Source organism: Passer domesticus, chromosome 21, assembly GCF_036417665.1.
Source record: "Passer domesticus isolate bPasDom1 chromosome 21, bPasDom1.hap1, whole genome shotgun sequence".
Lineage (NCBI taxonomy): Eukaryota > Metazoa > Chordata > Aves > Passeriformes > Passeridae > Passer > Passer domesticus.
In genome coordinates this window covers 210,712-234,206 of record NC_087494.1, presented here as the reverse complement: position 1 = coordinate 234,206, position 23,495 = coordinate 210,712, and the positions used below count along the sequence as shown (strand labels likewise).

General features: G+C 62.5%; 3 protein-coding genes across 5 annotated transcripts; all 3 read left to right on the top strand.

Moving 5' to 3' along the window:
- The first annotated feature begins 2,982 nt into the window (after positions 1–2,982).
- On the top strand, positions 2,983–4,900 carry NDUFA13 (NADH:ubiquinone oxidoreductase subunit A13). Of its 2 annotated transcripts, none has more exons than XM_064396262.1 (5): positions 2,983–3,141; positions 3,224–3,302; positions 3,609–3,680; positions 4,080–4,149; positions 4,622–4,900. In XM_064396262.1, exons 1-5 carry the CDS (start codon positions 3,048–3,050, stop codon positions 4,739–4,741), a joined length of 435 nt encoding a protein of 144 aa, XP_064252332.1. In that variant the 5' UTR covers positions 2,983–3,047; the 3' UTR covers positions 4,742–4,900. The 2 variants fall into 2 exon arrangements, with proteins under 2 accessions (XP_064252332.1, XP_064252331.1); XM_064396261.1 differs by having other exon boundaries at positions 4,050–4,149.
- A 452-nt stretch (positions 4,901–5,352) lies between these two features.
- On the top strand, positions 5,353–11,298 carry YJEFN3 (YjeF N-terminal domain containing 3). Of its 2 annotated transcripts, none has more exons than XM_064396481.1 (6): positions 5,353–5,686; positions 7,097–7,209; positions 8,644–8,754; positions 8,844–8,957; positions 9,733–9,877; positions 10,403–11,298. In XM_064396481.1, exons 2-6 carry the CDS (start codon positions 7,120–7,122, stop codon positions 10,600–10,602), a joined length of 660 nt encoding a protein of 219 aa, XP_064252551.1. In that variant the 5' UTR covers positions 5,353–5,686; positions 7,097–7,119; the 3' UTR covers positions 10,603–11,298. The 2 variants fall into 2 exon arrangements, with proteins under 2 accessions (XP_064252551.1, XP_064252550.1); XM_064396480.1 differs by having other exon boundaries at positions 5,355–5,686; positions 7,101–7,209.
- A 1,312-nt stretch (positions 11,299–12,610) lies between these two features.
- CILP2 (cartilage intermediate layer protein 2) lies at positions 12,611–19,258 on the top strand. Its single transcript, XM_064396479.1, has 8 exons — positions 12,611–12,945; positions 13,714–13,812; positions 14,140–14,412; positions 14,812–14,994; positions 15,345–15,827; positions 15,912–16,020; positions 16,093–16,250; positions 16,330–19,258. Exons 1-8 carry the CDS (start codon positions 12,759–12,761, stop codon positions 18,717–18,719), a joined length of 3,882 nt encoding a protein of 1,293 aa, XP_064252549.1. The 5' UTR covers positions 12,611–12,758; the 3' UTR covers positions 18,720–19,258.
- Positions 19,259–23,495: the final 4,237 nt, after the last annotated feature.

Below are 23,495 nucleotides of genomic sequence, written 5' to 3'. Positions count from 1 at the left end.
GATCAATCTGGGAAAAGATTCCATGTTGGAATGCTGGGATGGTTTTTCCTTCGCAGTCCCAGTTCTGGTGGGGTTTTTTTGGGATTGGGATGGTTCAGGTTCAAAGTTGTTCCAACTCTTCAATACAGATTTTCCAAACCTCTTCCCAGTCTCCTTTTTCCAGGAAAAAGCCCCACAAAAAAATGGGAAAAATGGGGGAAAAAAAATCTCAATGAAACTGAAAATTCCCATTGTGGAATTCTGCCCTGGAAGGGAAATGTTTGGGAATGGTGGAGGAGGGGGGGATTTGGGAACAAATCCTGGCTTTATTCCTGCTGCTGGATCCCCTTTGGAATTTGGGATTCTCTGATTGGATCCCCTTTGGGATTCTGGAATCCCTGAGATCCAAATGTTGGATTCATTTTGGGATTCCCAAATCCCTGAGGCCGTTGGATCCATTTTGGGATTCCCAAATTCTTGAGATCTTTGGCAATCCCAAATCCCTGAGGCCCTTGAATCCCTTTTGGGATTCCCAGATCCCTGAGATCTCCTGGATCCCCTTTGGGATTCCCAGATCCTTGAGGCTTTTGGGATTCCCAAATCCCTGAGATCTCCTGGATCCCCTTTGGGATTCCCAGATCCTTGAGGCTTTTGGGATTCCCAGATCCCTGAGATCTCCTGGATCCCCTTTGGGATTCCCAAATCCCTGAGATCTCCTGGATCCCCTTTGGGATTCCCAGATCCTTGAGGCTTTTGGGATTCCCAGATCCCTGAGATCTCCTGGATCCCCTTTGGGATTCCCAGATCCTTGAGGCTTTTGGGATTCCCAGATCCCTGAGATCTCCTGGATCCCCTTTGGGATTCCCAGATCCTTGAGGCTTTTGGGATTCCCAAATCCCTGAGATCTCCTGGATCCCCTTTGGGATTCCCAAATCCCTGAGATCTCCTGGATCCCCTTTGGGATTCCCAGATCCTTGAGGCTTTTGGGATTCCCAAGTCTCAGCGCTCTCCTGTTCCATGGGAGCACCCCCACCCCTTCCATCCCCACAGATCCCTCGGGATCCCGGATCCCTTTTCCCGCTCTTCCCGAGCTTCGCTGCATGAGCTGCTCCGGGGGGCTCCGGATCCAGGGGGTCCCTAAAGCCATAAAATTCCCGCTCGGAGCCGCCGGGATTTTGGGATTTTCTCGGACACCGCGGAGAGCGAGGAAGCGCCGTTGTCATTTAGACTTTAGCGACTTGTGAAATAAAAAGATCCCGGATTTTCATGGGAGAATTCCCGCGGTGGAGCCGGGGCAGCCGTGTGGTTTTTCTGGGATTTCCTTCCAAGATTTGGAATTTCGCCGTGGAACAGAAAGGGGAAAAAAAGGGTTGGAATATTTTTCTGTGCAAGGTTCTTCTTCCTCAGCATTCCCAGCTTGGAAAAAAAGTGAATTCCTGAATTTTTTATATCCCAGGGATTCCTGGGGAAAACAAAGGAAATCCAGAATTCCAGCTGATTCGGGATTGGGTTTTATTCCATTTTTATCCTCATTTTGGGAATTCTTCCTTTACCTCTGGATTCTCCCAGCCAGTTATCCCCTTTTTTTGGGGAAGAATTGGAATTGAATTCCCAAAGTTGAATCCCAGATGGAAAACTGGGAATTCAGGCTGCAGGAAGGGGTGAAGTGGAGGAAATTCTGGGAGATTTTGGGGGAAAACCCAAATTTGGCTCATTTTTCTCGTTTTTCCCTCTCCTTTGGGAAGGAAGGGGAACAGGGTGGGATTTTTTTCCCCTTGGATTTGTTGAGACACAAAAGATTCCAGAATAAATCCCATAATTCTCTCTAATCCTGCCAATGGAAGGATCTGGAATCGATAATTAATAATTAATAAATAATTAATTGGGGGGTTGGAATTGAAATTACAATAAACAGAGAAACTCCTGGATCTGCCTCATATTCCCAGGATTTTGGGGGTCAGGATGGAATTCTGGATCACCCGGACAGAGCCGGATCTGCTCCTTCCTCTCCTGAGGATTATTCCCCAAAAAAATTGGGAAAACGGGAGAAGGCGGCAAAAATCTGGGATTGTTGTGGATTTCCCGTGGAGTTCCGTGGATGGAGCATCTTCAGAGGCGCATCCCGACGGAGCAGATCCAGGAATCCAGAGCCTTCTCCATTCCCACCTGGAGTTCCTGCTCCCCGCCCTTGGATTCCACCTGAACATCCCAGGAAAACTCACGGAGCCGTTGGATCGTTGCCCCCGGAAGGAGAACGGGCCAAGGATATTCCCAGATGGATTTTTCTCATGATTCCGCAAAAAATCCGAATTGTTGGAGCTTGGGAAGAGCCAAGGCCGTGCAGGAATTCCTGAATTCCCGTGGAATTGTCCCGAATTCCCGGTCACCGGTGACTGGGAAAAGAGGGGATCAGGGAATGGATCCCGCTGTGGGTGGAGCCCAGCTTGGAGGGATGGGGAAATTCCGGAATTTTTGGGGTTTTCCAGCCCCATTTTCATGTGGGATTGCCGGGGGATGTCGGGATTGGATCCCCTGTGAGGGGAGGTGATCCCAAGGAATTGACGGATCCCTTTGGATGGGAGGCTGATCCCAGAAAAGTGATGGATCCCTTTGGATTGGAAGATGATCCCAAGGAATTGCTGGATCTTATCTGAGGGGGAGAGGATCCCGCGGGATCGGAGGATTCCAAGGAATGGGAGAGGATCCCACGGGATCTGAGAGGATCCCAAGGAATGGGAGAGGATCCCAAGGAATGGGAGAGGATCCCACGGGATCTGAGAGGATCCCAAGGGATCAGAGGATCCCAAGGAATGGGAGAGGATCCCGAGGGATCAGAGGATCCCAAGGAATGGGAGAGGATCCCAAGGAATGGGAGAGGATCCCGCGGGATCGGAGGATCCCGCTGGGCGGGACAGGATCCCAAGGGATTGATGTGGCATTGCCCTTTTAAGCGCGCGTTGCCCCTTTAATTAGGGGGCGTGGCATCACCGCTGACGTGGCTGCCCCACGTCAGTTTCCCGCGCGCTGGCGGGCGGCGCGGCGCAGTGACGTCAGCGAGCAGCGCCGCAATGGCGGCGCCGAAGGTGAAGCAGGACATGGCCCCGCCGGGCGGGTACGGCCCCATCGACTACAGGCGGCACCTCCCGCGCCGCGGCCTCTCAGGTGAGCGCGGCGGGGCCGCGGGGGCGCAAGGACCGCAAGGACCGCGCGCCCCCCGCGCCCCTCACGCCCTCCCGGCCCGCAGGGTACAGCCTGCTGGCGCTCGGCGTCGGGAGCCTCCTGCTCGGCTACTACAGCCTCGTCAGGTGGAACCGCGAGCGCAGGTGACGCCCCGAGCCCCCGCGGCCATCCCCGGCCCCGGCCCGCGGCTCCCCGCGCTGCTGGCCCGGGGTGGGCGCGTCCTGCTCCCGGCTGCGGGACCCCCCGAGCCCCCGGGACACCACAGAGCCCCCGGGACCCCCCAGAGCCCCCGGGACTTCCAGAGCCCCCACCTCCTTCCAGCTCCTTTCCCGTCCCTTCCCGGTGCTGACAGCCCCCCACAGTCCCCCATTCCCAGTGCCCCGTTCCCCGTTCCCATCCCCATCCCATTCCCATTCCTGTTCCCGTTCCCGTCCCCGTTCCCGCCCCAGGCGGTTGCTGATCGAGGAGCTGGAGGCTCGCATCGCGCTGATGCCGCTGCTGCAGGCGGAGTCAGACCGCAGGTACAGCCCGGGATCCCCTGGGGGGCTGGGAGCTGTCCTGGGGGATCGGGATCCCCTTTGTGGGATCGGGAACTTCCTGTGGGACTGGGAATGCCTTTGGGATCGGGATCCCCTTTATGGGATCGGGAACTTCCTGTGGGACTGGGAATGCCTTTGGGATAGGGACCTTCCTTTGGGACTGGGAACTGCGCTGTGCGCCTTTGTGGGACTGGGATCCCCTTTGGGATCAGGATCCCCTTTATGGGACTGGGAATTCCCTTTGGGATAGGGATCCCCCTTTGGGACTGGGAGCTGCCCTGTGGGACTGGGAATGCCTTTGGGACCGGGATCCCCTTTGGGAGCTGGGAACTGGGGCCGGGGTGCCCCCAGTGCGGGTCCCTGCCCTGCCCCTGTCCCCAGGACGCTCCGGATGCTGCGGGAGAACCTGGACGAGGAGGCCAAGATCATGCGGGACGTTCCGGGCTGGAAGGTTCTGGATTCTGGGGGTCGGGGGGCTCCCCTCTGGGATCCCCCGGTGCTCAGGGTCACTCTGGGCTGGCAGTGTCCCCCTGCCCCTCCCCCTGGGCTCCAGGAGCTCCATTCCCACCCCATTCCCAGCCCCATTCCCAGCCCCATTCCCAGCCCCATTCCCAACAATTCCCAGCCCCATTCCCAACAATTCCCAGCCCCATTCCCAACAATTCCCAGCCCCATTCCCAACAATTCCCAGCCCCATTCCCTCAACTCCCAGCCCCATTCCCAACAATTCCCAGACCCATTCCCGGCCCCATTCCCAACAATTCAAAGCCCCATTCCCAGCCCCATTCCCAACAATTCCCAACAATTCCCGGCCCCATTCCCACCCCATTCCCAGCAGTTCCCACCCCATTCCCACCCCGTTCCCACCCCATTCCCAACAATTCCCAGCCCCATTCCCAGCCCGTTCCCTCCCCTCCCCGCAGGTGGGCGAGTCCCGGTTCCACACGGAGCGCTGGGTGCCCCCCACGCTGGAGGAGCTCTACTTCCTGCGGCCGCCGGCCGAGCTGGACCGCGAGAAGTTCGGGCTGCAGAGCTACGTCTGAGACCCCACACACAGCCCCAAACCCCACCCCAAGCCCCAAACCCGGCTCCTTCTGGAGCTTCCCCCCTTTCCCTGTCCCTCTCCAGGCTGAGTGCCCCATCCCGAGCTTGTTCCGACTCATGCTCATTAGTAATTAATAAATAAACAATGAATAAATAAATCCTTTGGGGATTGGAATTGCCCCTGGGAATTGGGATCTCCCCCGTTTGGGATTGGGGATCTCTCCACTTTGGGATTGGGATCCCCTCCTTTGGGATTGGGATCCCCTCCTTTGGGAGTGGAACCACCCCCCTTTGAGATTGGGGATCCCCCTTTGGAACTGGGGATGCTCCTTTGGGATTGGGATCCCCCCTTTGGGATTGGGATCCCCGTGGCTCCCGGACTCCTCCCTCTCTCCCTGGAATTCGGCGGCTCCTGGGGGATTTTCCTGGAACTCGGGCTGGGAATTCGGGATGGAGGGAGGGGCCGTGTCCTCATCCCCTCCCCGCTCCCAGGGCTGCGGATCCCGCTGGAAAAGCCCCGATCCGGGGGGATTTAACCCCAGAGTTCAGCCCGGTTGGAATTCCCGGGTGGGAACCACGGGCGGCATTCCCGGAGCGGGGCCGGGCCGGGAGCGGGGCGGGGGCACCGGAGCCGCCTCCCCCCGGGCGGCACCGCCGAGCGCCCCGGAGCATCCTCGGCATTCCCGGGGATCCGCTCCGCCCGGAGCATCCTCGGCATTCCCGGGGGACCCGCTCCGCCCGGAGCATCCTCGGCATTCCCGGGAGATCCGCTCCGCCCGGAGGCTCCGCGGGGGTTCCAGCGGATCCGCTCCGCTCCGGACAGAGGCTCCGTGCGGCTCCCGGGGTCCGCTCCTGCCGCGGTTCGGTTCCGCCGCCGCTCCGGTCCCGCTCCCCGCCATGAGCTCCGCGCCCTGCCCCTCCCGGGAGCCGCCCCGGTACCTCAGGTGAGCCCCGGGGTCCCCCCGAGCAGCCCCCGGCAGCTCCGGGCGGGGCCGCCCCGGGCCGGGCCCCGTTCCCAGCGCCGGGACCCCGCGGGGGTGGAACGGGACCTGCCCCGCGCGCTGCCCGCGGGACCCCCGGGCGGGGTCCCGGTCCCCACGGGTGTCCCCTGGGGAGGGGGGTCCGTACCCACGGAGCCGCCGTTGCCGGAGCAACCGCATCCCGGGTCTCCATGGCAGCGGCGGGGATGCTCCGGGAGGCGGCGGGAGCCGGGATGGGGACACCGGGAACGGCGGGGACAGCGGGGACGGGAGGGAGCGGAACGGGACCGGGATGCGGGACCGGGATGCGGGACCGGGATCGTTCCAGGGGTGGGGCCGCAGCTCCCGGGGAGCCCCCGGCCGTGTCCGCGCCCGGGGCCGGTGCCAGCCCCGCGGGGCCGGGGCCAGGAGCGTCCCTGCCAGCAGCGATTGGGGACAATGCGCTCCGGGAACGCAGCGAGGGACAACAAACACAGCTGGGCCCGGCCACCCCCCGGCCACGGGAGGGGCTCCGGGCACCGCTCGGTCCCTCCCCACCCCTTCCGCCCCGATCTTCTCCCCAGAGTCCCCGGTGTGGGGCTGGGACAGGGCTGGGACTCGCTAGAGGGCACCAAAGGACTGGGACAGGGATGGGAATTTGGGATGGGAATTGGGGATGGGAATTTGGGACGGGATGAACTTTTCCTGGCAGGTTTCCCAGGACAGCCAAGGGATGGGTTGTGGGAATGGGGGAACCAGGATCTTGCTGGGGCCCTGCTGGAAGGACCAAGGGATGTTTTGGGCTCTGCAGGACAGGGCTGGTCCGTGGGGAAAGCCTGCATGGGACGGGAGCACCCTGCAGCCTGGGACCCCAACCCGGGACCCCAACCCGGCCCCCTCTGCTGCCCCCTGGCAGTGCCGGGTCCCCTCCCTGAGTGGTTCCCCCCAAACCCGGGGTACGGCGGGGTCTGGATCCCCCGGTACCGCCGGGATCCCGGCCCGGTGGGGCTCGGTTTCCCTCCCGGCGGCGCTGGAGGCGGCCCAGGCCGCTCCGCCCGCGCAGGTGAAGCCAACAGATGTGAGCAATTATTGTCGCGCTGGGCGCTGCCAGCTCCGGGCTCGGCGGCGGCGGAACAACCGCGGCTTTGTTCGCTTTTATGTAACCGGGGAGCCGGGGCCGCCGCCAGCTCGGCCGAGCGCCGCTCCTGGCCCGGCCCGTGGGGTCACGGTCCCCCCGTGCGACATCCGTGCGACATCCGTGTGCAGCCGTGCCCGTCCCCACCGCGGTGCCCACCCCGAGCCCCCAGCGTGTCCCAAAGTGGAGCGGGGTCCCGAATCCTCGCGGGGCCATGGGGACAGCTCTGTCCCCCTGTCCTGAGCGTGACTGTCCCCAAGGCAGCCAGGCGGAGGCGGAGGCCATGGAGAAGGAGCTGCTGGAGGATTATCGCTTCGGGCGGCAGCAGCTGATCGAGATCTGGGGACACGCCTGTGCCGTGGCTGTCACCAAGGTGAGGCTGGGGACACCAGAGGGGCTGGGGACACCCAGAGGGGCTGGGGTCCCCGGGGAGGGGGATGCCCAGCCCTTGCCGGGGGTTGGGGCGGGTCCCCAGAGGTGCCCAGGTGTCCCCGTGCCCTGGCGATGTCGCTGCTGCGGGGATCGCCCGGGGCTCGTGCGGGATGTGAGGAGCAGGAGGAGCAGGAGGAGGAGGAGGGCCAGGGGTCCATCAAGGGCAGCTTTGTGTCTCGGGCCCGCCTCAGCTTTTCCATCGGCCCTTCCCCGCTCCCAGCCTCGCTCCAGCCTCAGGAGCAGAAATGTTTTGGTGCCGGAGCTGTTGCAGCATCCCTGACCCCACCTGGGGCTCAGCATCCTCCTCTTCCTCAGGGCCACCCCAGCTGCGCTTCCCCGGCCGGCCGGGGTGTCCCCGCGCTGTCCCCGCGCTGTCCCCGCGCTGTCCCCGCGCTGTCCCCGCTGTCTGGAGGTGCCGGCGGCTGGGCCGGGGCCAGGGCCGAGCTGCCGGGGCCGTGCCCTGCTCCGGGCGCTGGGGACGGGCCCCGGAGCCAGGATCCGCGAGCAGGAAAAAATCCGTCAGTGGAGAAACAGAGCGTCCCTCCCTCCCTGCCTCCCTCCCTGCCGGCCCCGCGGTCCCGGAATGAGCAGCGGGCGGGATGGGGGGGCCCCGGGGCATCCCCTGCTCCCGCCGTGGGCACCGCCCCGATCCCACCCGGGCATCTCCCTGAGCCCACCCTGGAACTCCACCACGGGCACCGCCCTCGCCTCACCGCTGGCATCGTCTTCATCCCCCCGTGGGCATCATCTTCATCCCACCACGGGCACCATCCTCATCCCAGTGCGGCCCCTGTTCCATCGCACTCTGAGTGCTGCCCAAGTCCTGCCGTGCCGTGCCATTCCCTGCCGTGCCATTCCCTGCCGTGCCGTGCCATTCCCTGCCGTGCCGTGCCGTGCCCGTCCTGCTTCATGTGCCACCTCCATCCATCCCACGCTGGGTGCCGTGTGCCAGAGCCGCTGTGACATCCCCATGTCCCCACAGCCTTTCCCCTGCTCCCCCTGCCATGTCCCTGGGTGACACCGGGCCATCCCCGCTGTCCCTGCAGTGTGACAGTGCCACCCTGGTGTCCCCCTGTCCCCGCTGTGTCCCCTCTCCCCTCTGAGTGACAGTGTCCCCACTGTCCCTGTCCTGTGTGACGCTGTCCCTGTCCCCGTCCCTGTCCCCTGTCTCTGTCCCGTGTGACGCTGTCCCCTGTCGCTGTTCCCGTGTGACAGTGTCCCCTGTCGCTGTTCCCGTGTGACAGTGTCCCTGTCGCTGTCCCTGTGACCGTGTCCCTGTCGCTGTCCCTGTCCCCTTGTGACCGTGTCCCTGTCCCCGTGTGACCGTGTCCCTGTCGCTGTCCCTGTGACCGTGTCCCTGTCGCTGTCCCCGCAGGCGTTCCCGCTGCTGTCGCTGCGGCGCAGGCAGCCCACGCTGCTGGTGGCGTGCGGGCCGGCGCAGCACGGGGCCATCGGGCTGGTGTGCGCCCGCCACCTGCGCAGCTTTGTGGGTACCTCGGCCCCCGCCCTCCTCCTCCTCCTCCTCCGGCCTTCCTCCCGGGCGCCCCCGGCCGCAGCGCTCCCGTTTCCCCGCAGGATTACGAGCCCACCATCTTCTACCCCAAGCGCTCCCCGGACCCGCTGCACCGCGACTTCACCACGCAGTGCGAGAAGATGGACATCCCCTTCCTGTCCTACCTGCCCGCCGAGGTGCCCCCAGCCCCAAACCCCCGGGATTGTCCCCCCTGTGCTTCCTTTGTCCCTGTGAACCCCCAAATTCCTCTGATTGTCCCCTTTTCCTTCCCTTTCCCCGTGAACCCCCGAGCCCCCTCATCCTTCCCTTGAAATCCCCCTGCGTATCCCGCTCCTCCTTCCCTTTTCCCCTCTCCAAACCCCAAATCCCGCTGCTTGTCCCTTTTTTCCTTCTCTTTTTTCCCCTCCCCACTCTCTAAAATCCCCCTGCCCGATCTCACAGATTTCTCCCTCTTTTCCCTGCCTTTTCCCCTCCCCTAACCCCAAAATCCCCCAAAATCCCCCCAAACCCCCGGCTCTGCTTTTCTCCCTCTGTCCCCTCCCTCTCCCCCTCTCCCCGCCCCATCCCGGCACTGCTGGGATCCCGGGGATGCCATAAAATCCAGAAAATCCAGAAAATCCAGCGCCTGCTGCCCGCAGCCACCGGCTCTGTTATTTTTGGAAGCTCCCAGCGCTGGGAACGGAGGAATTTGACCCAAAATTCGCTGTCCTGGCGCGGCCTGAGCGTCTCGGCGTGCCGGGCTCGACTCCGTGGCCCCTCCCTCAATCTGCTCTACTTGGGGGGGATTTATTTTTATTTTTATTTTTATTTTTATTTTTATTTTTATTTTTAATCTTTTATATAGTTTATATATTTAATTTATATATTTATATTTTTTATTTTTGGCGCCGCCGGGGGTTTGTCCCGTCACAGGTGACGCGGGGCCACCCCAAATGTCGCTGTCGCCTGCAGGTGCAGCTCATCAACGACGCCTACAACGCCGTGGTGGACGCGGTGCTGGGAGCCGAGGTGGCCGAGGGGACAGAGCCGTGCGCGGCCATCCTGGCCACCCTCAAGCACGTCCGCATCCCCATCGTCAGCCTGGATGTCCCCTCAGGTGCCCCCCGCGTCCCCTCGGTGTCACCCGCGGCGGTGTCCCTCCGGTGTCCCCCCCGTGTCCCCCCGCGGTGGCCCTGGCGGGTTGGGGACATCCCCGGGGAACAACAAAGTGCCCGGCCCAGACGTGACGTCACCGGCAGATGGCATTCCCAGATGGCATTCCCTGCTGGCCAGGCCTGGCATTGTCATCGCCCGTGTCCCTTCCCCCGGCCTGGCCGTGTCACCCCCCCGGGGTGGATCCCGCGGGGACAAAACCGCGCCCGTCCCCCCCCCTGTCCCCTCCCTGTCCCCCCCTGTCCCCTCCCTATCCCCTCCCTGTCCCCTCCCTGTCCCCCCCTGTCCCCTCCACGGCAGCAGCGGGACCCCCGCGCCACCCCTGAGCCACCCGTGTGTCCCCAAGGGTGCCATGTGTCCCCCGGGTGTCCCCGCTGTCCCTCCCCGGGTGTCCCCGCTGTCCCTCCCCGTGTCCCCCGGGTGTCCCCCGGGTGTCCCCGCTGTCCCGGTGACCGTGTCCCCCGGGCAGGCTGGGCAGCCGGCGCTGGTGGCAGCGGTGACATCCGGCCGGACGTGCTGGTGTCGCTGGCGGCCCCCAAGGAGGTGGCGCGGCGCTTCCAGGGACGGCGACATTTCCTGGCCGGGCGCTTCGTGCCCGAGGAGCTGCGGCGGAAATTCGGGATCGGCCCCCGGCAGTACCCGGGCAGCGACTGCGTGGTGGCCCTGTGACCCCAAAACAGAGCTGGGACCCCAAAACACACCTGGGACCCCAAAATAAACCCCTGGGACCCCAAAACACTCCTGGGACCCCAAAATAAACCTCTGGGACCCCAAAACACACCTGGGACCCCAAAATAAACACCTGGGACCCCCAAAATTAACCCCTGGGACCCCAAAACACACCTGGGACCCCAAAACACACCTGGGACCCCAAAATAAACACCTGGGACCCCAAAAATTAACCCCTGGGACCCCAAAACACACCTGGGACCCCAAAACACGCCTGGGACCCCAAAACACTCCTGGGACCCCAAAAATTAACCCCTGGGACCCCAAAACACCCCTGGGACCCCAAAATAAACCCCTGGGACCCCAAAACCCCTGTGACCCCAAAAAACACCTGGGACCCCAAAAAACCTCCAGGACCCCAAATAAAGCCCTGGGACCCCAAAAGCCCCTGGTGGTGGCCCTGTGACCACCACAAAATACCCCTGGGACTCCAGAGAAACTCCTGGGACCCCAAAAACCCCCTGGGACCCCAAAAAACCCTTTCTGGCCCTGGGACCCCTGAAATAAAGCCCTGGTGGCCCTGGGACCCCAAAATAAACCCTGGGACCCCAAAATAAACCCCTGGGACCCTAAAGAAACCCTCTGCTGTCTCTGGAACCCCAAATAAAGCAGTGGCAGTCCTGTGACCCCAAAAAACGCCTGTGACCCCAAAACAAACCCCTGGTGGCCCCGGGACCCCCTCAGCGAGGGCAGTTTGGACATGGGGACAGCGGGGGACACTTGGGGACTTGTCCTGAGCCTCACTTCAAGGCTCGGGGACCCGGCCTGGCCCCCCGGCAGTGCCAGCACCCTGCTGCGGGGGACAGAGCCGTGTCACCTCCCTGCCACCCGCCCACGGGGACAGTGCCACCGCCGGGGTCCCGTGCGGCCGGAATGCCACCGAAATGCCACCAAAACCCCACAAAAACCCCACAAAAACCCCACAAAAACCCAGGAAAGGGACACGGGAGCCATCCCCAGAGCACAGGGGTGTCCCTAAAGGTGGCGAGCCACCCCTGGGGACTGTCCCATGTGTCCCCGGCTCTGTCCCCCGGCTCTGTCCCCCGTGTCCCCCATGTCCTCTGTGTCCCCCGGACACTGTCCCCCGTGTCCTCGGGTCTGTCCCTGTGTCCCCGGGTCTGTCCCCCGAGTCTGTCCCCCGTGTCCCCGCGCAGCCCCGGCGCTGCCCCGGCCCGGGGGGCGCTCGGAGCCGCCGGAATGCCGGGAATGCGCCGGGATTTCCGCCGCTCCCGGGGCCGCTCATCCCAAAGCCCCGGTGCCCCGGTGCCCCTGAATGCCCCCTGTGCCCTCCCGGTGCCCCCGGTGCCCCCCAGTCCATCCCAGTCCCCTCCAAGCCCTCGGAGCGGCATCGGCTCCTTCTTTTCCCTTTTCCTACAGTTTCGTTTTCCTCGTGGGTTTATTTTTCCCGTGTTTTTAGGTTTTATTTTTCCCTGTATTTTTATTTTTCCTGTATTTTTTATTTTTCCCGTCGTTTTTACGTTTTCTTTCCCCTGTATTTTTATTTTCCCTGTACTTTTATTTCCCCTTATTTTATTTCCCCCTTATTTTATTTCCCCCATATTTTTATTTTTCCCCATATTTTTATTTTTCCCCATATTTTTATTTTTCCCATATTTTTTATTTTCCCATATTTTTATTTTCCCCACATTTTTATTTTCCCCTTATTTTATTCCTCCCACCTTTTATCCCCCCGTATTTTCCTTTCCCCCGCACCTTTCATTATTCCCCCGCACCTTTTCCTTTTCATCCCCCGTGTTTTCCCTCCCCGCGTGTTTTTGTTTCCCTTCCCTCCCTCCCCGCATTCCCCGTCCAATTTTAGCGCTGGGCTCGGGCCCGGGCGGGCTCCGCGCCCGCGGCGGCTCCGGGAGCGGCCCCGGGGCCGGCACCGATAAAAGCGGCGGCGGAGCGGCCGGGGCGGCACCGCCCGCGGAGCGCCGGGCACGGCGGGCACCGGTGGCACGGCTGGCACGGGTGGCACGGGTGGCACGGGTGGCACGGGTGGCACGGGTGGCACGGGTGGCACAGTAGAACGGGTGGCAGGGCTGGCACAAGTGGCACCGTGGGCACCGCTGGCACGGGTGGCACTGCTGGTACAGATGGCACGGATGGCACGGCCGGCACAGTTGGCACGGGTGTCACAGGTGGCACGGATGGCAAGGGTGTCACGGGTGGCACAGAATGCACGGGTGGCACCGTTGGCACGGGTGGCACTGTTGGCACGGCTGCTGGCACTGCTGGCGGTGCTGGCGGCACTGGGAGTCCCACACACGGCCAGGGCAGCAGGTAAGGGATTGGGATTGGGGTTGGGGTTTGGGGTTTGTTTGGGGTTGTGGTTTGGAAGTTGTTTGCGGTTTGTCTTTTGGGGTTGGGGGTTTGGGTTTGGGAATTGGGAGCTGGGGTTGGAGTCTGGGGTTTGTTTGGGGTTTGTGATTTTTTTGGGGTTGGGGTTTGGGAGTTGGGTTTGGGATTGGGGTTTGTTTGGGGTTGGGATTGGGAGTTGGGGATTTGGATTTGGGATTAGGATTGGGAATTGAGAGCTGGGGTTGGGGTTTGGGGTTTGTTTGGGGTGAGGATTTGGGGTTTGGGATTTTTTTGGGGTTAGGGTTGGGGAGTTGGGTTTGGGATTGGGAATTGGGAACTGGGCTTGGGGTTTGGGGTTTGTTTGGGGTTTTGGGATTGGGGTTTGAGGTATGGGGGTTGGGATTTGCTTGGGATTGGCATTTGGGGTTTGGGGTTTGAGGGTTTGGGAGTTGAGGTTTGGGGGTTGGGTTTGAGGTTTGGGGTTTGGGGTTTTCTTGGAGTTTGGGGTTTGGGATTTGGGGTTTTTGTGCCACCGGGGTTTTGGGATTCCCAGTGGCAATGAAGGGGGGGAGGGGGTGGAGCCACCCTTGGGTCACCCCTGGCTGCCAGGACACCACGCCCACCCCGGTGACACCCCAACCTGGCCTTGGGGACACAGTAACTGCTGTCCCCCAGGACTGGGCTCTCAGGGCAGGGGACGGGGCTGGGGAGGGACCCGGGAATGTGGCAGTGCCACCCCTGTGCCCCCAGAGCCTCTGGAGAACGACTCGGAGCCGGGCAAGGCTGGCATGGCCGGGAAGCCCCAGAAAGGCACGGCCGAGCTGGAGGAGCTGGACCTGGGCACGGCAGGTGCCACCCCGAGGGCCACCGTGTCCTCTGCAGTGTCCCCAGGGGCCCTGGGGGCCACCCCTCAGTGGTGACCCTCCATCCGCACATCCTCTGCCCTTCGTGTCCCCAGGCTGTCCCCAACCATCCCAACCCATCTCCAGTGATCCCCAACCCATCCCAAACCATCCCCAGCTGTCCCCAAGCCGTCCCCAACCATCCCAACCTGTCCCCAAGCTGTCCCCATGCTGTCCCCAACCATCCCAACCCATCCCCAAGCTGTCCCCAACCATCCCCAACCACCCCAAGGTGTCCCCAGCTGTCCCCAAGCCGTCCCCGCCTCCCCCTCAGGCAAAGGCGCCGTGTGGACGTCGTGGTTCAACATCGACCACCCTGGTGGGGACGGTGACCACGAGAGCCTGGCAGCCATCAGGTTCTACTACGGGGACCGCGTGTGCCCCCGGCCCGTGGCCATCGAGGCGCGCAGCACGGGCTGGCAGCTGCCCGCGGCCCTGGGCCAGGTGGTCCATGCCAGCCCTGGGCACGGCTTCCGCTGCCTGCACCGCGAGCAGCCGGCGGGCACCGCCTGCGCCAACTATCACGTGCGCTTCCTGTGCCCGCGGGGTGAGCCGGGCACCGGGGGCACCTGGGGGGGGATCTGGGGGGCAGCTGGGGGGACCTGGGGCGGCTGGCACAGCTGTGTGTCACCTGTCACACTTGGCACAGCCGTGTGTCACTTCTGTCACACCTGTGTGTCACCTCTATCTCACCTGTCACACCTGTATTGCACCTCTGGCACAGCTGGGGCACAGCTGGGGCACAGCTGTATCTCCTCTGAACCCCTCCTGCCACACCTGTGTCACACCTTTATCTCAGTTTTGTCCCACCTGCGTCACACCCATGTCCCATCCTCACCTCACCTGTGTCCCACCTGGGCTGTGGGGCGGGGGCGTTTCTTCCCCTTTTAACCCCTTGGCTGCCGTCGCCAGCCCGTGCTCCGCAGTCACTCAGGTGTCCCCGCAGATGACGTTTACTGGTCGCACTGGTCCCCGTGGAGCCCCTGCTCGCGCAGCGCCTGCGGCACGCGGGGCTCGCAGAGCCGCTCCCGGCGCTGCCGCAGCTCCCGCAGCCCGGCCCCGCTCCGGGAGCTCCGGTGTCGCGGCAAGGCCACCGAGCGGCGGCCCTGCAGCGCCGGGCCCTGCCCAGGTGGGCACCGAGCCCGCGGGGCCACCGCGCGTCCCTGGGGGCTGCGGGGAGGGGACACCGGGAGGGGGTGGCACCTGAGCCCCGCCTGCCCCTGGGGGCTGCGGGGAGGGGACATGGGGAGCCCTGCTGGGGGAGGCCGTGGGGTCGCACTGGGGTGTGACAAGGACAGGGGTCTCTCCAAGCGCCTGAATCCCCCTCTCAGCCCCCGCAGCAGGAGCAGGAGTGAAAATCCACCTGGTGCCACCTGGTGCCACCCACCTCTGGCTGCTCTGCCGAGGGCGCGACCGCACGGGGCCACCCCAAGCGGAGGCTTTGGGGGGTCCCGATTCCCACCGGGAATGTCCCCTCAGAGCCCGCCTGGACGGAATGGGGCGCTTGGGGTCCCTGTTCCCGCAGCTGCGGCCGCTCGGGGACGCGCGTCCGGCGCCGGAGCTGCCGCCCCGCCAAGAACCCCCCGTGTCCCGGCCGTGCCACCGAGGTGCAGAAATGTCGCCCATCCGCGTGCCCAGGTAACCCCCCCGGTGCCCCCTCCGCCGTGCCCCCGCTGCCCGCGGGCTCCGAGCCCCCCGCGGGCTGCGCCGGGCACACGCTGCGAGGCACAGTGGTGACAGAGGCGGGGGTGGCACTGCCGGGCGCCCGCGTGTACCTGGAGGGTGGCCCGCCCGTGCTGCTGGCCCGCAGCGATGCCCAGGGGCGCTTCACGGCCTCGGGGCTGTGCCCGCGCCCCGCCGCCAACCTCAGCGCCCACCGCGTTGGCTTCGCCCCGGGGCTGGCACCGATTGTCACCAACGGCTCGGGCGTGGCCGAGGCGCACCTGAGGCTGCGGCGGCTCGGTGAGAAGGCGCGGGGGGTTTGGGGGCACCCCTGGGGGCGAGCTGGGAGTGCCCATGGGCTCGCTGCCCCTCTCGCCCCTTTAGAGAAGCCCTACATGGTGCTGCACCCCGCGGCCAGGGTGCGGGAGGCCGGGCAGGACGTGACCTTCTGCTGCAAAGCCTCGGGCACCCCCGTGCCCCAAAAATATTACTGGTGAGCTGGCACGGCGGGCACGGGCGGGGGTGGTGGCGGTGTCCCTGCTGAGCCTGTCGCCTGTCCCCGCAGGTACCACAACGGGACGCTGCTGGAGGGGACAGCCGAGCGCGGCAGCGGCCGCCTGGTGCTGCGGGGGCTGGCACCGGAGCAGGCCGGCACCTACCACTGCAAAGCCAGCTCCGAGGCGGGCGCCATCCGCTCGGCGCCCGCGCAGCTCACCGTGCTGGGTGAGCGAGCACGGGGGCGTCCTCCGGGGCGGCCAGACCCCCGCTGACCCCTCTAATTCCCCTCCCTCCGTGCCCCCAGCCCAGGGCCAGCAGAGCTGCCGGGCGGAGCCGGAGCCCAGCCTGGTGGAGCTGCCCAGCGAGTGCCCGCAGGACGCCAGCGGCTCCCGCTACTACAACGTGGGGCGCTGCCCGGCCTCGCCGTGCCCGGGCGGCCCCGCGGAGCCCTCGGGGTGCGGGGGGGAGCCGGGGCTCTGCTGCGGGGTGCGGCGGATGGAGCTGCGGCAGGTGCAATGTGCCGGCTCCGTGCTGCCCCTCAAGGTGGTGGCCGAGTGCGGCTGCGGGCCCTGTGCCCAGCCGCGGGTGCTGGTGCAGGGCCGGGTGACGGCGGCCGACACTGGCGAGCCGCTGCGCTTCGGCCACATCTTCCTCGGGAGCAAGAAGGTGGGCTTCACCGGTTACCAGGGCTCCTTCACCATCGAGGTGCCACCCGACACGCAGCGCCTGGTCGCTCGCTTCGTGGACGGCCAGCAGCGCTTGGTGGACGCCGTCAAGGTGCTGCCCTTCGACGGGCGCGGAGGAGCCGTGTACCAGGAGGTGAAGATGCTGCGCAAGATGGAGCCAGTGGAGCTGGACAGCAGCCGCAGCAACGCCATCCCCCTGGGCGAGGCCGGCGGCCGGGAGCCCGTCGGGGAGCTGGTTCTGCCAGCTGGAGTTTTCCTGCGGCCGTCCGGGGAGGTTTTCAATGGCACCGTCAAGGCCAGCGTCACCTTCGTGGACCCCAGGGACATTGGCACAGCCAGCGCCGCCTCCAGCGACCTGAGCTTCGCCAACGCCGAGGGGGAGATCGTGCCCCTGCGCACCTACGGGATGTTCGCCGTGGATTTCCGTGAGGGCGACAGCGGCGCGGCGTTGCAGGCGGGGCCGGTGCAGGTGAGGATGGACGCGGGGCAGGTGTGGATGGCCGAGCACCTGCAGAAGATGAAGCTGTGGTCCTTGAACCCCGAGAGCGGCCTGTGGGAGGAGGAAGGGGTGCTGCGGCTGGCCGGGGGCAGCCGGAGGAAGAGGGAGGAGAGGACCTTCCTGGTGGGCAACCTGGAGATCCGTGAGCGGCGCCTCTTCAACCTGGACGTGCCCGAGGATCGCCGCTGCTTCGTCAAGGTCAGGGCCTACAGCAACGAGAAGTTCAACCCCTACGAGCAGCTGGAAGGGGTGGTGGTCAGCCTCATCAACCTGGAGCCGCAGCCCGGTTTTCCCAGCAACCCGCGGGCCTGGGGCCGCTTCGACAGCGCCGTCACCGGCCCCAACGGCGCCTGCCTGCCCGCCTTCTGCGACGCCCGGCGCCCCGACGCCTACGCGGCCCTGGTGACAGCCACGCTGGGCGGCGAGGAGCTGGAAGCCGTGGCCTCCAGCCCCAAGCTCAACCCCAATGCCGTGGGGGTGGCGCAGCCCTACCTGGGCAAGCTGGACTACCGCCGCTCGGACCACGAGGACGCGGCGCTGAAGAAGACGGCATTCCAGATCAACGTGGCCAAACCCGACCCCAACAATGTGGACGAGAACAACGGCCCCATCTACTCCTACCGGAGCCTGCGGGAGTGCGAGGAGGCACCGGTCAGCGCCAACCACCTGCGCTTCTACCGGGTGGAGGTGGACAAGTATGAGTACAACGTGGTGCCCTTCAAGGAGAGCGACATCACCTCCTGGACCGGCGACTACCTGGCGTGGTGGCCCAACCCGCAGGAGTTCCGAGCGTGCTTCATCAAGGTGCGGCTGGAGGGGCCGCGGGAGTACATGGTGAGGTCACGCAACGCCGGGGGCAGCCACCCCCGCACGCGGGGCCAGCTCTATGGGCTGCGGGACAGCCGGAGTGTGCGGGACCCGCAGCTGGGCGACACCTCGGCCGCCTGCGTGGAGTTCAAGTGCGGCGGGATGCTCTTCGACCAGAGCCTGGTGGACAGAACCCTGGTGTCCATCGTGCCCCAGGGCAGCTGTCGCCGCACGGCCATCAACGGGCTCCTGAGGGACTACCTGAGCCGCCACCCGCCGCTGGCCGATAACAACCACACCGGGGCCTTCTCCATGCTGGCCCCGCTGGACCCGCTGGGCCACAACTACGGCATCTACACCGTGACGGACCAGAACCCGCGGCTGGCCAAGGAAATCGCCATCGGCCGCTGCTTCGCGGGCACCTCGGACGGCTTCTCCAGGGAGATGAGGGCGGGCGAGGGCACGGCCGTCACCTTCGAGTGCCAGGAGCGGCCGGCGGGCAGGGAGAGCCTCTTCCAGCGCCTGCTGAGCGCCCCGGCCGAGGCGCTGGCCGAGATCCGCAGGGAGATGGGGAGCTCCGAGCTGCGCCGCGCTCCCCCCGAGGTGATGGACTTCGCCTCCGGAGCCCCGGCCCGACCGGCGGCCACCCGCCGGACCCCCAGCAGCCAGCGGAGACCGGGCCGGCCGCGGGGACAGCCCTGAGTCCCCTCCGTGTCCCCTCCCCGGCTCTGCTTTGTCACCCCCCTTTCCCCGTCGCTTTTGGCCGCGCTCATTTATAACGCCCGAAGGATTGGGGGGACACGCGGAGCGGGGGACGGGGGCAGCGGGGACGTGGGGAGGGGGTCCCGCCAACCCCCCGGTGCTGTCGCTGCCTCCTCTTGGTGCTCAGCCCCGCGCCGGTGGTGCCGGAGGCGCCGCGGACGGGATCGAAATAAAAGGAAAAAAAGAGGGGGTGGGGGCAAACGGGGCAGGGGCCGGCATGGCAGGGGGGTCCCCGCCCGGTGCTTTGCCCCGTGCCACCGGCGCAGCCCCGGTGTGCCCGTGCCGGGAGCTGGGGGCACTGGTTTCATCCCCGAATCCCACGAGACCCGGGATTTTTGGGGAGGAAACCCCAAGGACAACGCGGATAAAACCCCTCCCTGCGGTGCCACCCCCACCCGGGGGCCGGTGCCACCCCCGCGGCACCTCGGCCACCGCGCCGGCCCGGATTCGGGTGGATTTGTACATTATTTATTACAAAATATACAATTCTTGTACACCCGCCTGGCTGCTGGGCTTCTCCGGCACGGGGGGCCCAGCCCCGCGTGTCCCCCGCGCGTCCCCCGCGTGTCCCCCGCGTGTCCCCCGCGTGTCCCCCGCGCGTCCCCGTTGTCCCCAAGCCCTGCCCCCGTTCGGTAGCACCGTCCCGGCCGCTCCTGTTTGCCTTGGGCCGGGCTCAGCCGGGCTGGCAGCGGCCGGGGGGGCTCGGTGCCAGCGGGACGTGGCAGCCGGGGCGGGGGGACCCGCCCGGAGCCCCCCCTGGCACCGCGGTGTGCCAAACCACCAGCTGGGCACCCCCCGCATCACCCCCGCGGGCCGAGGGGCGGGGTGGCTCTGTCCTGCTGCCCCCCGGGGGTCCCCAGCGGGGTTATTTTTGGGTGTCCCCCCCGCCGCTCCCCGCCGTCCCAGGCGCGGATGCTGTAATGGAACAGGCGGCGTTTATGGGGCCAAACCCGGGACAACATTTCCCTTCTCCAAGCCGCCCTGGCCCCGGCGCGGCATTTTTCCACCCTTTTTTTCCACCCTTCTCGCTGGATGCGGCATCAAAGGGGGCGCGGGGGCCCCCGGGGGGGTTCCTTGGCCCGAACAGCGGCCAAATCCCGGCCCGGTCCCGCCGGGATGCGATCCCAGCGCGGGCGGATGCCGGCGCGGCGGGGGGGAGACGGAGAGGGAGGGAGGAGGCACTTGGAATGCTGAGATTCCATGGCGAGGTGTCATTCCAACCCCTCCTTCCCAAAGTCTGGCTGCTCCCTGTCCAGGCTTCTCCCTGTCCTGGGTGTTTTTGCCTGGGTTCTCCTTGTCCTGGATTCTCCTTGTCCTGGATTTTCCCTGGCCTGGATTTTCCCTTTATCCTGGGCTCTCCTTATCCTGGATTTTCTCTATTCTGGATTCTCCCTATCCCAGATTTTCCTTATCCTGGATTTTCCCTATTCTGGATTCTCCCTATCCCAGATTTTCCTTATCCTGGATTTTCCCTATCCTGGATTCTCCCTATCCCAGACTTTCCTTATCCTGGATTTTCCCTACCCTGGATCCCGTTTCTCCCCGGATCCCGATTTTCTCCGGGTTCCAGGAATTGTCCCCACTGGATTCCACGTCCCCTCCCCAGGGACATCCCGGGGATGCTCCGGGTGGTGGCGGCCGGGACAGGGCCGGGATTCGGGATCCTGTGGGAATGTGGGAATGCCGGGATCATGGGGGAATGTGGGAATGTGGGAATGCAGAAACGTGGGAATTCCATGTGGGAATGCCGGGAATTCCATGAGGGAATTCCAGCTTGGGCCAGGGCAGATGGAAATGGCTCCTACTGCTATTCCGGGAGCTGGGAAGGAAAAAATGAGGGGAAAAGGCAAAAAAAAATGGGCGGAAAACTGGGGAAAATGGGAGAAAAAAATGGGGGAGGAAGGGGAAAATGGGGGAGGAAAGGGGGAAAGGGAAAAAAAAAAAGGACAGAAGGGGTGACCCCCAGTCCCAGGGACACCCCGGGGACACCGATCTGTGGGATGGGGGATCCAGAGGGGTTTTTTGCAGATTTTGGGTCAAAATCCCTCAATTTCCCCCTCTTTTTCCATGGAATGTGGGATGGGGACGGAGCGAGAATGCCCTGGAAGGTCCCGGCCGTGGATTTTGGGGTGACCCCGGGGTGGGTTTAACCCTGGAGAGTCCGGGGGGCAGGAGCAGGGCTGGAAATATCCCGGGAGAGAGGAAAAACGGGATGAGAAAAACTCAGGCGCTGCTTTTCGCCATTCCAAGCGGGAAGAGCAGAGCGGGGAAGGGAACGGGAGCCCGCAGCCGGCAGCTCCCGGCCCGCCCCGGTAATTTGGGATGGCCAGATCCCAAAAAAAAAAAAAAAGACAGGAAAAGGACGTGCCAGCACGTTGGGATCTCGGAGAGGCTTTTTTTGGGATATTCCCCCATCCCAAAAACTCCTAAAAACCCCACAGGGAAGAGGGAGTGGGAGGATTTGGGATTTTATTTTGATTTTTTGGGATTTTTTTGGGATATTTTAGCATATTCTACCCCTTCCCTCCGGGAATAAGGAGCTGGAAAGGCCCCTGGGAAGCCGCTTTTGTTTTTTTTTTTATTTCTTTGAAAGAATGGAAAATGTAATGACAGGCTCTGAATGAAAAGGATAAAAGGAAGCAGCTGGAAAGGCCCTAAATAGAGAGAAATCCACACAAAAATAAAACAGGACGAGAGGGAACAGGGGGTGAAAAGGGGAAGGAAAGAATTTGGGATCCCCTTTGCAGGCCCTGTCCCCAAATGGGGCATCCCCGGGGACCCCAAAGCAGAGGATCCCAAAACGGGGCTTTCCTGGGGACCCCAAAACTGAGCATCCCTGGGGATCCTGAGCATCTCCAGAGACCCCAAAACTGATCATCCCTGGGGACCCTAAATCTGGAAATCCTTGGAGACCCCAAAACTGAGCATCCCAGGGACCCCAAATCAGGGAATTCTGAATTGGATCATCCTTGGGGACCCGAAATCAGGGAATCCCTGAGCATCTCTGGGGACCCCAAATTAGAACCTGTGGGGTCCCCAAATCTCGGAATCCCTGGGAATCCCGAACTGGATTGTTCCAGGGAACCCCAAATCAGGGAATCCCGAACTGGAGCATCCCTGGGGACCCCAAACTGGAACCTGTGAGAATCCCAAACCAGAGCATTCCGGCCGATCCAGCTGTGGAATTCCAGCAGTGGAATTCCAGCTGTGCAATTCCAGCCCGTCTGGCCAAGAGGCGCCGCTGCGCTCCCGCCGTTCCCTCTGCCGGGAGCCGGGAAAATCCCCGATCCCAAAAATCCCTGACCCCAAAACCCCGACCCCAAAAACCCCGATCTCCAAAAATCTCTAATCCCAAAAATTTCAGATCTCCAGAAATCCCTGATCCCCAAAAATCCCCAATCCCAAAAACCCCAATCCCCAAAATCCTAAAAATCCCCAAAATCCCAAAAATCCACAATCCCCAAAATTCCTGATCCCCAAAATCCCCAATCCCCAAAATCCCCCAAATCCCCAGTCCCTAAAATTCCTGATCTCAAAAATCCCAATCCCCAAAAAATCCCCAATCCCAAAATCCCCAACCCCAAAAAATCCCCAATACATTTGTGTTTTTCCAAGGTATTTTATTTTGTTTTTCAGCCGCTTCTGGAAAAAACATCCCGGTTTTTATTTTGCTTTTTCCAGCTATTTTTGAACCTTTTTTTGGCTTCTTTTCCCTCTCCGGGGCTCCAGCCCATAAATAACAATAATAACAACATTTTTAAAGCCTTTTCGCTGACACTTCACCGGCCCTGCCAGAGCCTTTTCATACTCCAGATGGCGAAAATCCGCCTCAAAATAATAAAAAAAATAGGGAAAAAAATCCCTTAAAAAAAGGAAAAAAATTCCCTTAAAAAAAAAAAAAAGAAAAAAAAGAAAAAAAAATCCCTTAAAAAGGGGAAAAAAAAAGCCTGGAAGTTTTGGTAAATATTTGGTGTTTTTCTCTTTTTTATTTTATTTTATTTTTTTTAAATAAATTCTGTCACATGAAGGAGAAGTCCTAAAAGTAGAGCAGATGTTTTTGGGATATTTTTGGGGTATATTTGAGGTATTTTGGGGATATTTTTGGGGTATTTTGGAGGTATTTTTGGGATGTTTTGGGGACATTTTGGGAATTTTTGGGGGGTATTTTTTGGGTATTTTTGGGATATTTTTTGGGTATTTTTGGGATGTTTTTGGGATGGGCACAGAGGAAGGTGCCAGGGCTCCGTGCCCGGTTTGGGGTGCTTGAGGATCCCCCCCCCCCACCCAAGTCTGGTGGTGTCACACCCGAGGGGGGAAACTGAGGCACGGAAAGAAAAGAAATTTAAAAATGTAAGAAAAATTAAACTTTAAGAAACTTTTTTCTTTAAAGAATTAATGAAGAATTAAACTAATTAAAGAAAGTGGAATATTGATTGAACCTCTCAAATGTGCAAAGTTCTCAGAGCTCCTCCTCAAAATTTGGGGATTTTATCCCCTAAAAATTTACATATTTATAGGCTCACCCAATAGGCTCATGCATATTCATTAGCTGGCCACGCCCACTCCAGTCCTTATTGGTTGGAATCTGAAATTCAAGGAAATCTCAAAATTTTGGGGCTGGAAGGCAAAATTTGGGAGACAATTTCCCGAAATCGGCTGAGCAAAGATTTCCTTGGAGAAAAATGGAAAATTTGGGTGGGAATTAAAGGCAGGATT

What these genes read in the sequence shown, in the direction of transcription:
- NDUFA13 (XM_064396261.1), top strand. Translation starts at nt 3,048, where the DNA reads ATGGCGGCGCCGAAGGTGAAGCAGGACATGGCCCCGCCGGGCGGGTAC. An exon ending in CAGGCGGAGTCAGACCGCAG is followed by an intron (nt 3,681 to 4,049) that starts GTACAGCCCGGG and finishes GGGTGCCCCCAG; the next exon opens with TGCGGGTCCCTGCCCTGCCC. An exon ending in GGGACGTTCCGGGCTGGAAG is followed by an intron (nt 4,150 to 4,621) that starts GTTCTGGATTCT and finishes CCCTCCCCGCAG; the next exon opens with GTGGGCGAGTCCCGGTTCCA.
- YJEFN3 (XM_064396480.1), top strand. Translation starts at nt 5,640, where the DNA reads ATGAGCTCCGCGCCCTGCCCCTCCCGGGAGCCGCCCCGGTACCTCAG. An exon ending in GAGCCGCCCCGGTACCTCAG is followed by an intron (nt 5,687 to 7,100) that starts GTGAGCCCCGGG and finishes TCCCCAAGGCAG; the next exon opens with CCAGGCGGAGGCGGAGGCCA. An exon ending in CAGCCTGGATGTCCCCTCAG is followed by an intron (nt 9,878 to 10,402) that starts GTGCCCCCCGCG and finishes TCCCCCGGGCAG; the next exon opens with GCTGGGCAGCCGGCGCTGGT.
- CILP2 (XM_064396479.1), top strand. Translation starts at nt 12,759, where the DNA reads ATGGCACGGATGGCACGGCCGGCACAGTTGGCACGGGTGTCACAGGTG. An exon ending in CAGCGCCGGGCCCTGCCCAG is followed by an intron (nt 14,995 to 15,344) that starts GTGGGCACCGAG and finishes ATGTCCCCTCAG; the next exon opens with AGCCCGCCTGGACGGAATGG. An exon ending in CGCGCAGCTCACCGTGCTGG is followed by an intron (nt 16,251 to 16,329) that starts GTGAGCGAGCAC and finishes CCGTGCCCCCAG; the next exon opens with CCCAGGGCCAGCAGAGCTGC.